This window comes from Triticum urartu, chromosome 5 (assembly GCF_003073215.2).
Source record: "Triticum urartu cultivar G1812 chromosome 5, Tu2.1, whole genome shotgun sequence".
Taxonomy (NCBI): domain Eukaryota; kingdom Viridiplantae; phylum Streptophyta; class Magnoliopsida; order Poales; family Poaceae; genus Triticum; species Triticum urartu.
In genome coordinates this window covers 517,131,033-517,142,806 of record NC_053026.1, presented here as the reverse complement: position 1 = coordinate 517,142,806, position 11,774 = coordinate 517,131,033, and the positions used below count along the sequence as shown (strand labels likewise).

Genomic DNA, 11,774 nt, shown 5'->3' with positions numbered 1-11,774 from the left:
CCCCATTTGTTGCTTACAAAAAAAATCATATAGTTAAATTGTAATTGTTTCTATGTCCTTTCAATGTAACTAAATATATTGGATGTTGCCAATACTAAGAACAATTTTTAGGTTCGTTGTCATTATTGTGAATTTTCATATCTTGTATTTGTAGCTTCTGCAGGTGTAATTTCAAGGTATCACCATGGCAAGATCCTCTTTGGCTGATAACCAGGAACGTGAGAATTGTTTCGATGCTGAAAACTCTGAAGTGAGCACTGTGAAGTATGATATGCACTTGACGCTGGATCATTGCACTACCCCATTGAGTTTGAATATGATTCTGCTAACTCTGATGTAGCGCCAGCATGTAGAAGCTACAACATCTACGCTGATGTTCGTAACCTTCGTTCCTGGTTTATCACCTGTGTAAGTTCCTGAAAATTGGTAGGCAACGTGCTGGTTCTGTTCATGTTCTTGCTGCCCAGGCACATCAGATTCGAATTAGTAATCTATCTATGGATGGGGCATGTCCCTCCATTGTTGAGTTGGTTTGTAATGACTCTGTAATTGATTTCGTATGACTAAAGCAAAATGGTTTGTGCTCCCTTCTGTTGACCGGATGATTCTGTTGTATGTTAAAACTGAAAAATGTCAGTATATTGCATATACATGTGAAGCCCAATGGCTCGGTATAATAAAGAATGATATTTGCTCACTTATGTTGCTGGATTTTTGCTATATGCAATAACTGAAAAAGGAATGGTACATCTATAAGACTTGAGTATTGTATATGCTAGAATAATACCACTGCAAATATATCTTTTGGTACATAATAACTCTCACAGGGACAAGCTAATGACTGAAACCCTATATAACATTATATTTCCCGGGTAGTACTATTTACAGGAATACAACCATATTAGGAACATCACACGGCAATACACATCATGTACATGAATTATACCAAAACATCCCTGTAGACAATATTTTTTGTGCTTTTCCCTGATGGGTCAATATCCTTATTTGGTTTTGCAAGTACTCTAGTTGTTTGTCTTGATATCCCTCTAGACAGAGCGACATAGAGTTGGCCATGAGATAACACCGGCTCAGGAAGATAGATGCCAACATTTGGGATGGTTTGACCTTGGGCTTTGTTGATTGTCATGGCAAAACTAAGCCGAATTGTAAATTGCTTTCTTTTAAACTTGAAGGGGAGAACATCATCCTCAGAAGGATAGAGAGGAATTTGTGGAAGGAACACTCGCTTCCCAGCATATTGTCCGCCAATAATTTCTGCATCAATAGCGTTCTCTTGAAATGCCTTAATGATAAGCCTTGTACCATTGCATAAACCATTAGAAGGATCAAGGTTGCGAATCAAAATAACAGGGCAGTTGATCTTCAATCTGAGAATATGTGGAGGAAGGCCATTAGGTGTGAGTGAATTTAGGAACTCAGGTTGATAGTGATTATGTGGATCATCAACCACTGAGTCAAAACTGTAATAGACCTTTTCTTCTCCAGGAAATCGGTCAATAAGCATATCATTTAACTCATCCACATATTCATTCTTTGTGGAAAGAATTGCACGTGCACTAATATAGGACGGTGAGTTTCCATTTTTGTCCATTAGAGGAAAGATGTCATCAATTAACTTACTAACAGAGGCCTTCAAATCCGTGTAACCTATAACAATTTCTTCAGGCAGGCGCACATATTCTTGACCAATCGATTCCTCTGTACCGTTACCAATTCTAAGGAGAAAATCAGAGAACCATGGATCAAACAAAGCCCTCATATTGCGCCAAAGTTTGATATGTTTTATGTCTTGCCAAAGATAAGACTTCTTTAGTGTAGCATCTGTAATTTGTGCTCTAGTGCCATGCCTCACCACTAGAAGAACCTGTCTAAAATCACCTCCAAACACTACTACTTTTCCTCCAAAGGGTGATCCACAACCGGTGATATCTCGCAGGGATCTATCAAGTGCCTTCACAGCTTGACGCTTTGTCATAGCAACTTCGTCCCAAATTATTAAAGACGACCTCGTGAGTAATTCTGCAGTTCCACTCTGTTTACTGAAGTTGCACATGTTGTCATCCTGAATATTAATGGGAATTTTGAACCTGGAATGTGCTGTTCTACCGCCAGGCATGATAGACGCAGCAATGCCTGACGTTGCTGTTGCGATAGCTATTCGCCCCATCGATCGCACTTTAGCGAGCAAAGCCTTATAAAGGTACGTTTTTCCTGTACCTCCCGGACCATCTATGAAAAAAACCATACTCTTCTGGTGCAAGACATGAGTCATTATCTCATCAAAAGCAAGTCGCTGCTCATTGTTTAGCTTGTTATACAAATCCAAGTGTTCCTGCTCAACCTCAATAAACATCTCATCATATAATTCTCTCCAATCTAAGCTCTCCAAATCATTATCATCCAATAAGCAGGGCAAGTCAAAGTTCTTTATGTCCTTTCCCATTGAATATAACAAACTTCTAAGATCTTTAAGCACCATCTGATCAATTACTTCAGGATTTACATTTTCTCTTCGAAAATCATCACCCATGGCTTCAAAATGCTTGTCCCACAGTTCAAGGACATTTGTTACCTCGTAGAAAACTGAAATTGTTGCAAAAAGTCTTCTAAGTGCAGATGGCATTTGAAATGCCGCAGCCTCGCTGAGACAATCAGAAATACTACGATCATCCTCAATGAGACCCCTTCTCTGTGCAGCCTCTCTAAATGTCGAGAAAATAACACCATCAACAGTTCGTAGATCCTCAAATGATTTGGCTCCCCTCACATGATTTAGTAGTATCCTCAAATAATAACGCTCTCCTTCAGCAGGGTGCGCAGACACAAGTCTACCAATCTGAATTCGTTTCTGCTTGCGACGTCTCCAATTCTTGCAACTGCTATCCCACACAAAATATTCTGGAAACTCCTTGTACAAGAAATTCCTTGCAAAAATATCAACAGAATTCATTCTAAAATATTCACTAAGCATTGTTTTTGAAGATGATTCTCTGCGTAACACGCTATCCAAATTATCAGAATCTTCATAATGCACAAGATGCATATTTGGCAAATGGACCTGTAACTGCAAAACTGGAGGTGACATCTCACTTAGATTGAAAGAATAAATCCTCCATATAGCCTCTGGAGGTGATATAAACCTTGCATCCCTATATTCGCGAATCTCATCAATAAAAACATTATCTCCTCTGGACTCAATGACAAAGGATGCGCGATCATGACCTTTGTAGATGTATTTAAATAAATATTTAACGGCCTTAATGCTAGAGCAAACTTCTACATTTATATGGCAATTATATCGCATAAGTAGAGATGGACTATAAGGAACAACCCATCTATTATCCAAGACCGCACCCCTAATGCGAACTCGACAACCATCATCCCTCCGTCTATAAATTGGATATGAGTCCTTTCCTTGTAGTGTTGTCTCTGAGAATGTCCGTGGATAATGGTATCTACAACTTCCATTTTCCATGCAAGTATTTTTACTGTTGAGAACTCCGCATGGTCCATGCATCATGTGCTTAATAACTAAAGCATGCAGTACAGGGTATTTGTCTTTATCTGGGATCTCTGCTGATATTATCTCATCATATTGATCTGGATTAGTAATCTTGCAAGTTGACTTCAGAATAATTAAGAAGTGTGCATGCGGTAGGCCTCTCTTCTGAAATTCTATTACATGAACATGTGCAACAACTTCACCAAATAATTTCCTCTTGAATAAAAGATCTTTAAGATCCTCCAACTTTGCCTTGAAGACCCGTGCTACCAAATCTGGACGATCTTGTGGCGATTGACCTGGTTCCAGCTCTCTAGTTATCTCTTCCCATTGCGGGTTGCAAGTCATTGTAATGAATAAGTCTGGCTTTCCAAACCGTTGGACCAATGCCATTGCATCTAGATACCTTCGGCGCATGTCTCTTGGTCCTCCAATAAATTTTGGGGGGAGCACAATACGCTTTCCAGTCATGCATGCACGTGTCTCACCGGCTACAACACTATCAACCAATCCTTGATATAAATCTGCACGTATGAGAACCTGAGTTGACTGTTGTAAATAGAAAGCCAACCTTATTGATTCAATCTTGATGTACATATCAACAATATACTGTTGAGTTAATCTCTTTCCAAATAGTAAGACGTTGAACTCGCCATCTCGGATTTGTAACTTATAACAATAATATTCCCTTGGTGATACACAAGAACCAGAGCTCTTTTCCACTCCTGCATTCAAGGCAAGTTATGGTTAGATAAATGAATCTGAAACAAAGTAATCAAGCAAAAAAAAACTTGAAAAAAAAACTTGCCTTCTTCGCTGAGAGCATCTGCTTGATCATTTCTCTTCCTCTTACCATGGGGAGCAACTTTTGGTAAATTCAGGTTCCATCCAACTTCCCCATTCGGGAAAAAAAGTGGATATGACAATGGATCATAGCAACCATGGTATGCTTTTATGTATTGTGGTTTGTCCGATTTACCGTAAACCATGATACTCCTGTCAAAATAACTTCGAGGATTATTTCCCTCGACCCAAATTGCTGCTACTTGTGATGTTGTCGGAGCATTATATACTCTTTGATCTAAGGCAATATTTGTGTTGAGCTCAATATTATATTCATCAAGGTTTGGAATAGAACCAAGGTTTCTAAATATTTGTGCATAAGGATTACTTGAAAGTATATTCACCAACTTCCGGATCAGAGTTTGGTCAAGGTTTGGCGAGTGAAGAAATCTTTGTTGCAAATCTGCATCCGTGTCATAGAAGTATAACTGTAAATGCTTGGGGCCATCTTCTTTTGGAACCAACTGGTCAATACGGTGATAAATTTGGCCCTGTGCGCGAAAGGTGTATACTCCAGACCTCCTATTGCAGAATCTTTGGTCCAAGATCACACCAAGAGAGGTAAAAGAGAAATGAGAATTGAAGTACCGTATATGATCTTGGAAGTATTTTGCATTTGGATCCTGGCTCGTGTACAACTGACGCAATTCATCAGGAACCACTGGGGTTACTATCTTTACTTTTCCATTCATGCAACAAAATGTTGGCGTCTCATATTGGAACCTTTTCGCATTGCAATGTCTACAGTTGGGCACTCGCTCTAGAAAATGATAGCCACGGGGCAATTTATGATATATATGATCATATGGATCTGCTTGTATGCATTTTGTGACATGCTTTGGCTCTTGATATGATTCAAAGTCAAGACCTGTGTTTTTCAAAAGTAATTTAGTAAGTATTACAAAAATTGAGAATCATTGATGAAAATATCAGTCAATACTTACATGGTCTATTATACATTAGACTCTCATCATTCACATCATCGTACTCAATAGAGTCTTCAGTATTTGCCAGATATTCTGTTAAAAATTATCTCTAGTTGTCAATAGATGAAATACTTGCTATGTGCAACATATAATTAAATCATTGTTATTTATGACTAACATTACCATGAATGGCAGGAAAAGAATCCTGGGGCACATAAATGAGGTCTTCATGCAAGTTGTTGGTCTCTCTGCCACGATCCCGTGCAGTACTACAACTTTCTTTTTCTGGCCTCTGTCTTTTATTATGGCCACAAATCTCTTGTACGTGTGTTTCTTCTTGATCATGTGACAGTTCTGAGTGCATGTTGACGCAACGATGTCGCTTACGCTGACGTACATTTTTCAATTCATATTTTGCAGCTTGATCTTCCGAGGATATTGATGATAAATATATGCCAGATGGACTGATGGTGAATCGAGTTCCAGCTTTTGGACGACTTGTGCCAGAACCACCAACATCCGCCACTGTTTTAAGGAAAAAGGGTCAACGACAGTGTGATGAAATATACAAAAAAATAAATTTTGATATTTGATATTTGTTAATTCATTACGTATCACAACCTTGTTTTCCTTTTGATGAAGACCCCAGTTGAGTAAATACCGAATCATGCTTCTCATAGTTTGAACTGGCCACGACTTCCTTTCCTGTAATGTAGGTTCAACCTTATCCCGTCAAAAATTATACATCATATATTAAAAAGGTAAATGAACATTCAATGGTCATTGATAATATTAGAAATGAATATTTTGTCGATTAGAACAGTACCTGTCATGCATATGTTCTTATTAGCTCTTGTATTTTTCTGCTGGGGTGCTGGTTGTGTATTGCTACAACTTGCGCTGCACTCACGCCTCATTCTTTTGTACTCACGATTCCTTTGCAAATAGGCTTCCCTCTGATATGGAGTCATTTGCAAGTATCTATCCCGGTCACAGTAACGCTTACGCTGGGAAGAATTCATTTGCGTAGCATTTCTGGTTTCAACTAAAGGATCATTCTACTCTCCAACGACAGCTAATATTTCCCCACAAAACAAAACAAACAAAAACAAATAGTATGTCAAGGCAAAGGATTGATAAGGATAATAATTAGATATCAAGATAATAAAAAAACTTACAGTAGATCCTTTTTGGTGAAGTTGTTGGGTGAACATTTGTAATATCTCTGAATGGAACTCGGCCTTCCATCTTGTCGATTTTACTTGATTTTGTAAGCCAAGTGTTTTCAACCACAACCTACAGTATAAGCATTAGACCATTTTTTAGGTTACCAAACCCAAGAAAAATAATTAAAGCATATACAAATTTACAAATAGCCATGAGACATGAACAGAATGAACATATGTTGCATTGCCTTTCATAGTGTACTGTTTGGACAAAAAACACAAACACTTGCGTGCAGAAAGTAAAAAAATCAGGCAAGCTACAATCGGACCAGTGGATTTGTAATTTCATATTCATTGTAAAGCAAGAAGAATCACTTGCAGACATTCTCCACGCAGCAAAATTCCCAAAGGAAGCAGAAGAATCAGCAACCTCACCTGTGATCAAGCGGCACCTGTGTCAGGCTGGCCGGTAGATGGATGTCAACTACTCTTGAGCCTGAATCACCAGGGCACAAATTTCGAAGCAAGCCACAGACTGCAAGGAGACAGGGCTGGAGATGCAATCTGGACGTGGAGGTGATTCGGAGGTGCTGCCGTGCTGGTGTGTGGACGGGGGGATGGACCAATGGAGCCTGGTGGTGTGTGACCCGCGGGCTAGAGAAATTGGAATACTGGATACAGAGCATCCAGATTTACAGGGGAAAGATTCAGCGTTGAGGAGGTTTGGCCGGGGATTAATTTGCCAGAAGCCCTGGAGGCTACGTGGGGTCGTGGAGTTCTCTAGAAGCGCGGCTCATTTTCAGGTTGGCGGGATTGCGTGGGTCGACGATCCGGGTGATAACAGGCCGTTCGGATTTAAATAAGTTTGAACGGCCACAGATGATTCCATCTTGGATGTGGCGGGTAAAAAAACAAGAGAGAAGAGGGCAGATTCAAATATTCAAAAAATCGTGTACTATAGTAGTAAGAGATGCATGACACTAGTCTAAGTTACTCCCCACTATGACTAGCCTAACGGATAAGCATCAATGACTTCGTGGGTCCACTTCTCCACCCTCCACCTCCCACCTCCCCGACACTTTCGTAAAAAAAATCCATCTCTTCAGCCGCCGCACGAGGCGAGCAACTCAGGGCTACGGCGATGGCGGAGGCGGGAGGCGACGGGTCACTCCGGATCCGCCACCGCCCGGCGGAGGTGAGGCCGCGTCGCTCGGATCCGCCGTCACCGAAGCAGAGCAGCGCAGCACCGCCTGGATCCGCCGCCTCCAGACGAGCATCATGAAGTAGGCCGACGGCTCCCGAGTAGGAGACACGCCGCCGCGAGACGAGACCGCGCAGCCGTCCTCATCCTGACGACGGCGACGGAGAGGTCCTGGCCGGGGGGATGGAGGTGGGGGCTGGGGGTGGCGGCGCTAGGTTACTCCCAAGTCGCTCGCTTGGGAGCGACACGGGAGTCGGGGGCAAGCCCGTACAACTTGAGCCTAGACTCAATGAAAAAATTTCTTTGATGTGAACCAAATGATATCTCGTTTCCTATTCCTACTCATAGGATTTGAGTTACATGTCATCTCATTTCCTATACAAATTTCTATTCCTACGATAATCCTATCCTATGAACCAAAAGAGGCCAAACTTGCACACACAAAGTCATGATATCACAGGATACCAGATGGTATGAGCTGGTGTTGTTGTCTTCAGTACATAGTTTATTTTCCTATGATGAAAGACTGATATACAATGTTTATTTTTGCAGTTTTTTGTCCCTGTCATTCTGGAATCTAGATCATGGATGGGCTGCATACATGTGGGATATGCTGAAGGAGATTCATGTTCTGGACTCATTGTGTGCTCAAGTTGCTGGAGGAGTACAGCGGCATATGATCCACCAGGAAGCTGCCTCACAGATTTACTCGGCATTATTCAGCTGCCTACAATGAGTTCTTTGCGAAATGGCATCGCCCAGCTGATAGATGGAAGGGCAGGTTCCCCAAGATAATGTTAAGCCTGAGCTAGATGATGGCCCAACTACACTCAAATTCAGATAGACATCAAGAACTGGAAGGAAGTTGAGGAACTTTGCTTAGGGTTTGTAGCACTCAAAGAGGAACAGGTCGAGTCAGCCGGTCACGGCGGCTGGGGTCTAACCCTATACAACTCTAGATGCGTCTACCGATCTCCAAATCCTGGCTTTATAGCCATTACAAAACAGAAAGTAAACTGAAGGTAAAAAGAGAGCAGGTGAAGTTGCTGGACGAATGACGATCAACAGCGACCCTTGACGCAACGGCTGCCATCCGATGGAAGATCAGCGTCTCTCAGCAGCTGCCTCTGGCGCGAAGCGGTAAGTGGAGGCCAGCGTCGTTGGATGCGAATCGGACGACGGAGTTTGAATCAACAGCTGAAGCAATAACCTGCAGTTAACTGAAGATGGGCTAGTGTCGATCTTCAGAGCGCGATGTTTTCACTAGGTAAATGGACATTTTTATCTCGCACCTGTGTATCTCATAAGTTTTAGTTCGGGAGACCTGACGAAGATTCAAGTGTTGTCTTGCCCTTTTTTTCCGGGACGAGTCTGGGATGTGTATTTTTCATGCCATCAGGCAGTATGATGGGGATAAGATGATGTGGGCATTGACGAAAGGTTCATAGTCTGTTTGACTTTCTTCTTTCGTAAATTTGCCGGATGAGAATTTTCGCAGCGAGAGCTTGCATGCTGTTTTGGCTCTGAAATCTGCAGAAAAACTTGGCCACTTTTCGGCAAACAGCTGTTTTCGAGGAAATTGTGGCTGACAATGTGTTACGGGCTGCTCTAGAAGACCATGAGGAATGAGTGTCATGGACAATGCTTATGTAGTGTGCAAATTGTTCATCACCTTGTGAGGGTTTGGATGGTATGTTTAGTGATCTTTGAAGAATGTTCAAATTTTCCGCGAATCTGTGATCTCAGAGATACTGGTGCATGTCTGACAAAGTTAGCGCAGCTGTATTTTAGTTGATAGTGATTTTGCAAAAGGGAATAAAGAAAACAGATTTTTCAGATTTTGTCATAAACTTTTTGTTTTTATCTCGGATGGTAGTAGCTCATTGAGACCAATATGCTCGCGGAATATTTATCCTTGACTGAGGCTGAGCGGCCGTGAGAGAGCGACAGGTGGAGTGAAATGGAGTTGGTGGCCGATCCCAGCCCGTGTACAAACCCACAACCGGCGTTACGTGCCGTTTGCACAATCGGCACAGCGTCGGCTCCTCCCGTCCACAAATAGGCATTAAAATGAGGCAACGTACATGCCAAGCAATACAGCGTACATCCCATTTCCTCGAACGAGTGGACGGCTCCTGATAACGTGACCAGGCGAGCTCGTCCACGCCAATGAGTTTTCGCTCGCTATTCCCAAGCCTCTATGTCTGGGAGCTTTTTCGCTCCAAAATTCATCCACTTGGATGAAAAGGACTTCTGGGTAAATTTCTATGGGGCACGTGTATTATTTTGGTAGCTGGTTGTGTACAAACGCGTTGTGGATTCAGATTTTTGTTTGAATTTTTTTGAACTGGTGTGATGGTTCTTTTGGTTAGTTTAGCATTTTTGATTGCATGTGGGGCAGGCTGGCGTGGTTGTTCTTCTTATATGCTTTCTTTCTTTCAGTTCTACTGGCCGTTGGATTTTGTTTGTGTCCTTCTCGCGTCAGTTTTCGCGTTGTTGTCTGCGCTGATTTTGTTGAGCCGCTGTTGGTCCAATTGCGCCGTCCCTTTCTGCTGTTCGGCCCCTGTTGGTCTATTTGTGCTGTCGCTATCCCCACCCTTTTTGAGATTTGTCAGGATTAGCAAATACGCGGTGCCGTTGTTCTTTGTCAGGGAGCAGTGCCGCTTTCCATACCTCGGTGACTCTGTCTACACTGTGCTAGCGGTGTCGCTGTCGACGTCACTTCCGGACGTTGCTGGTCGGTGCACGCTCTCTCGTGTCTTCCGGTGATTTTCGTGGTCGCTTAGTAATGGTTCGTCCTACTTCTATCCGTGCTGGTCCGCGTCGCCGGCCGCCAAGGCAGCACCGGCTGCTCATGCCGTGCAAAGAGCCAAGAGATGGCGGCGCGGCTAGCTGTTCCTACGTGCAAGTCCAGGCCTACGACGCGAACGCCGCGACTGGCCCGTGCTCGGCTGCAAGAAGCTAGGCTGTGATGAGGCCTACCGCTTTATCGCCGGCTGGGGAAGATTCTTGATGCAGAATGGCTCGGACGTGGATAGCGATGTGAGGGCCGAGGACCTAGAGTCGGCCATGGTGGACCTGTAGGCGTTCCGGTTGCCGGCGCTGGAGGTGGGCATCACCGGTAGCAGGCCAAGCATGAGTGGTGGCTGGCTACGGAGGTTGACGTGCGCGATGACGGCCGTGCACCCAGATAGTCTGCCTGCTACGTCGCCATCGTTGGGACGCCGGGCCGGACGAACATGGTCCGTGTGAGGGAGCGCCGAGCGCCTGCTGCATCGCCAGCGACTGCAACAGCGTCGCCTCCGACGATGCCGGAACCGCCCTCTCTCCTCTCCACGTCTGTGTCTGCACTCTGCGGTGGCCGCTCGAGACCGCGACGGTCTCTAGTGGTGCATGCGGAAGCGTCTCGTGTACGTTTGCGGACGTTGCCTCGGTGATGGAGGAGGCATCGTCGTCGTCCCCTGCTTCTAACAAATCAGCGACCTCATTCCGCCTCCCGCGACACTTTGTCGTCGTGTATTACGACGGCGATGGTTGCGCTCAGGTCGCTGTCTATTGCTAGGACATGCTAATGTCGCGGTCGTCGAGGAGCTGCGTACTGCAGACGACCGCGCCGACGCCCCAACGACCTGAGCTCTCTGGACTCCAAAAAGGGACTGCTTCTGCCGTCGGCCTCGGCGATCTCGACCTCGTGCTCGCCCGACCCGTCGGCGCCTTGATCCCATCCAACCCCGCTCTATCTTGCGCTCGCCGTGTCGACCTCATGCATGCCAGGCCGCCGGCGCCCCATCGAAAACGACGCTAGGAGGCGCTCCAGCTCCCTGTCGCCCTGACTCCATGTGAACTTCAGCATAGTGCTCGCATGGCGGCTGCCTCGCCCTCGCCCTCGCTCTCTTGGCCGTGTGTCCTACCGCCCCGTGCGCTGCGTTGCATGCTTCCGACTTGCGGGGGCTGCCGCTGCATAGCGTGCGTGCACGGCTCCGCTGTATCGTCTCTCAGTGTGTTTCTGTGCGTGGTGGGTGCGTGTGTCCGTGTTTGCTTCTATTGATCTGGGTGCACACTTGAGGTTGTGGGTGCCCATAGTTAATCCATCTTCATTAATTAATCAACCATGC

General features: G+C 44.4%; 1 protein-coding gene across 1 annotated transcript; it reads right to left on the bottom strand.

Moving 5' to 3' along the window:
- Positions 1-940: 940 nt before the first annotated feature.
- Positions 941-6,346, bottom strand: LOC125507268. The gene is made up of 8 exons (XM_048671904.1): positions 6,119-6,346; positions 5,914-5,997; positions 5,476-5,817; positions 5,311-5,385; positions 4,695-5,234; positions 4,332-4,604; positions 4,095-4,248; positions 941-4,022 (listed from the first exon to the last, which is right to left on the bottom strand). The coding sequence occupies exons 1-8, from the start codon at positions 6,312-6,314 to the stop codon at positions 941-943; spliced, it is 4,746 nt and encodes a 1,581-aa protein (XP_048527861.1). The 5' UTR covers positions 6,315-6,346.
- Between the last annotated feature and the right edge of the window lie 5,428 nt (positions 6,347-11,774).

What these genes read in the sequence shown, in the direction of transcription:
- LOC125507268 (XM_048671904.1), bottom strand. Translation starts at nt 6,314, where the DNA reads ATGAATTCTTCCCAGCGTAAGCGTTACTGTGACCGGGATAGATACTTG. An exon ending in TAAGAACATATGCATGACAG is followed by an intron (nt 5,998 to 6,118) that starts GTACTGTTCTAA and finishes CCTACATTACAG; the next exon opens with GAAAGGAAGTCGTGGCCAGT. An exon ending in ATCAAGATTGAATCAATAAG is followed by an intron (nt 4,023 to 4,094) that starts GTTGGCTTTCTA and finishes ATTGGTTGATAG; the next exon opens with TGTTGTAGCCGGTGAGACAC.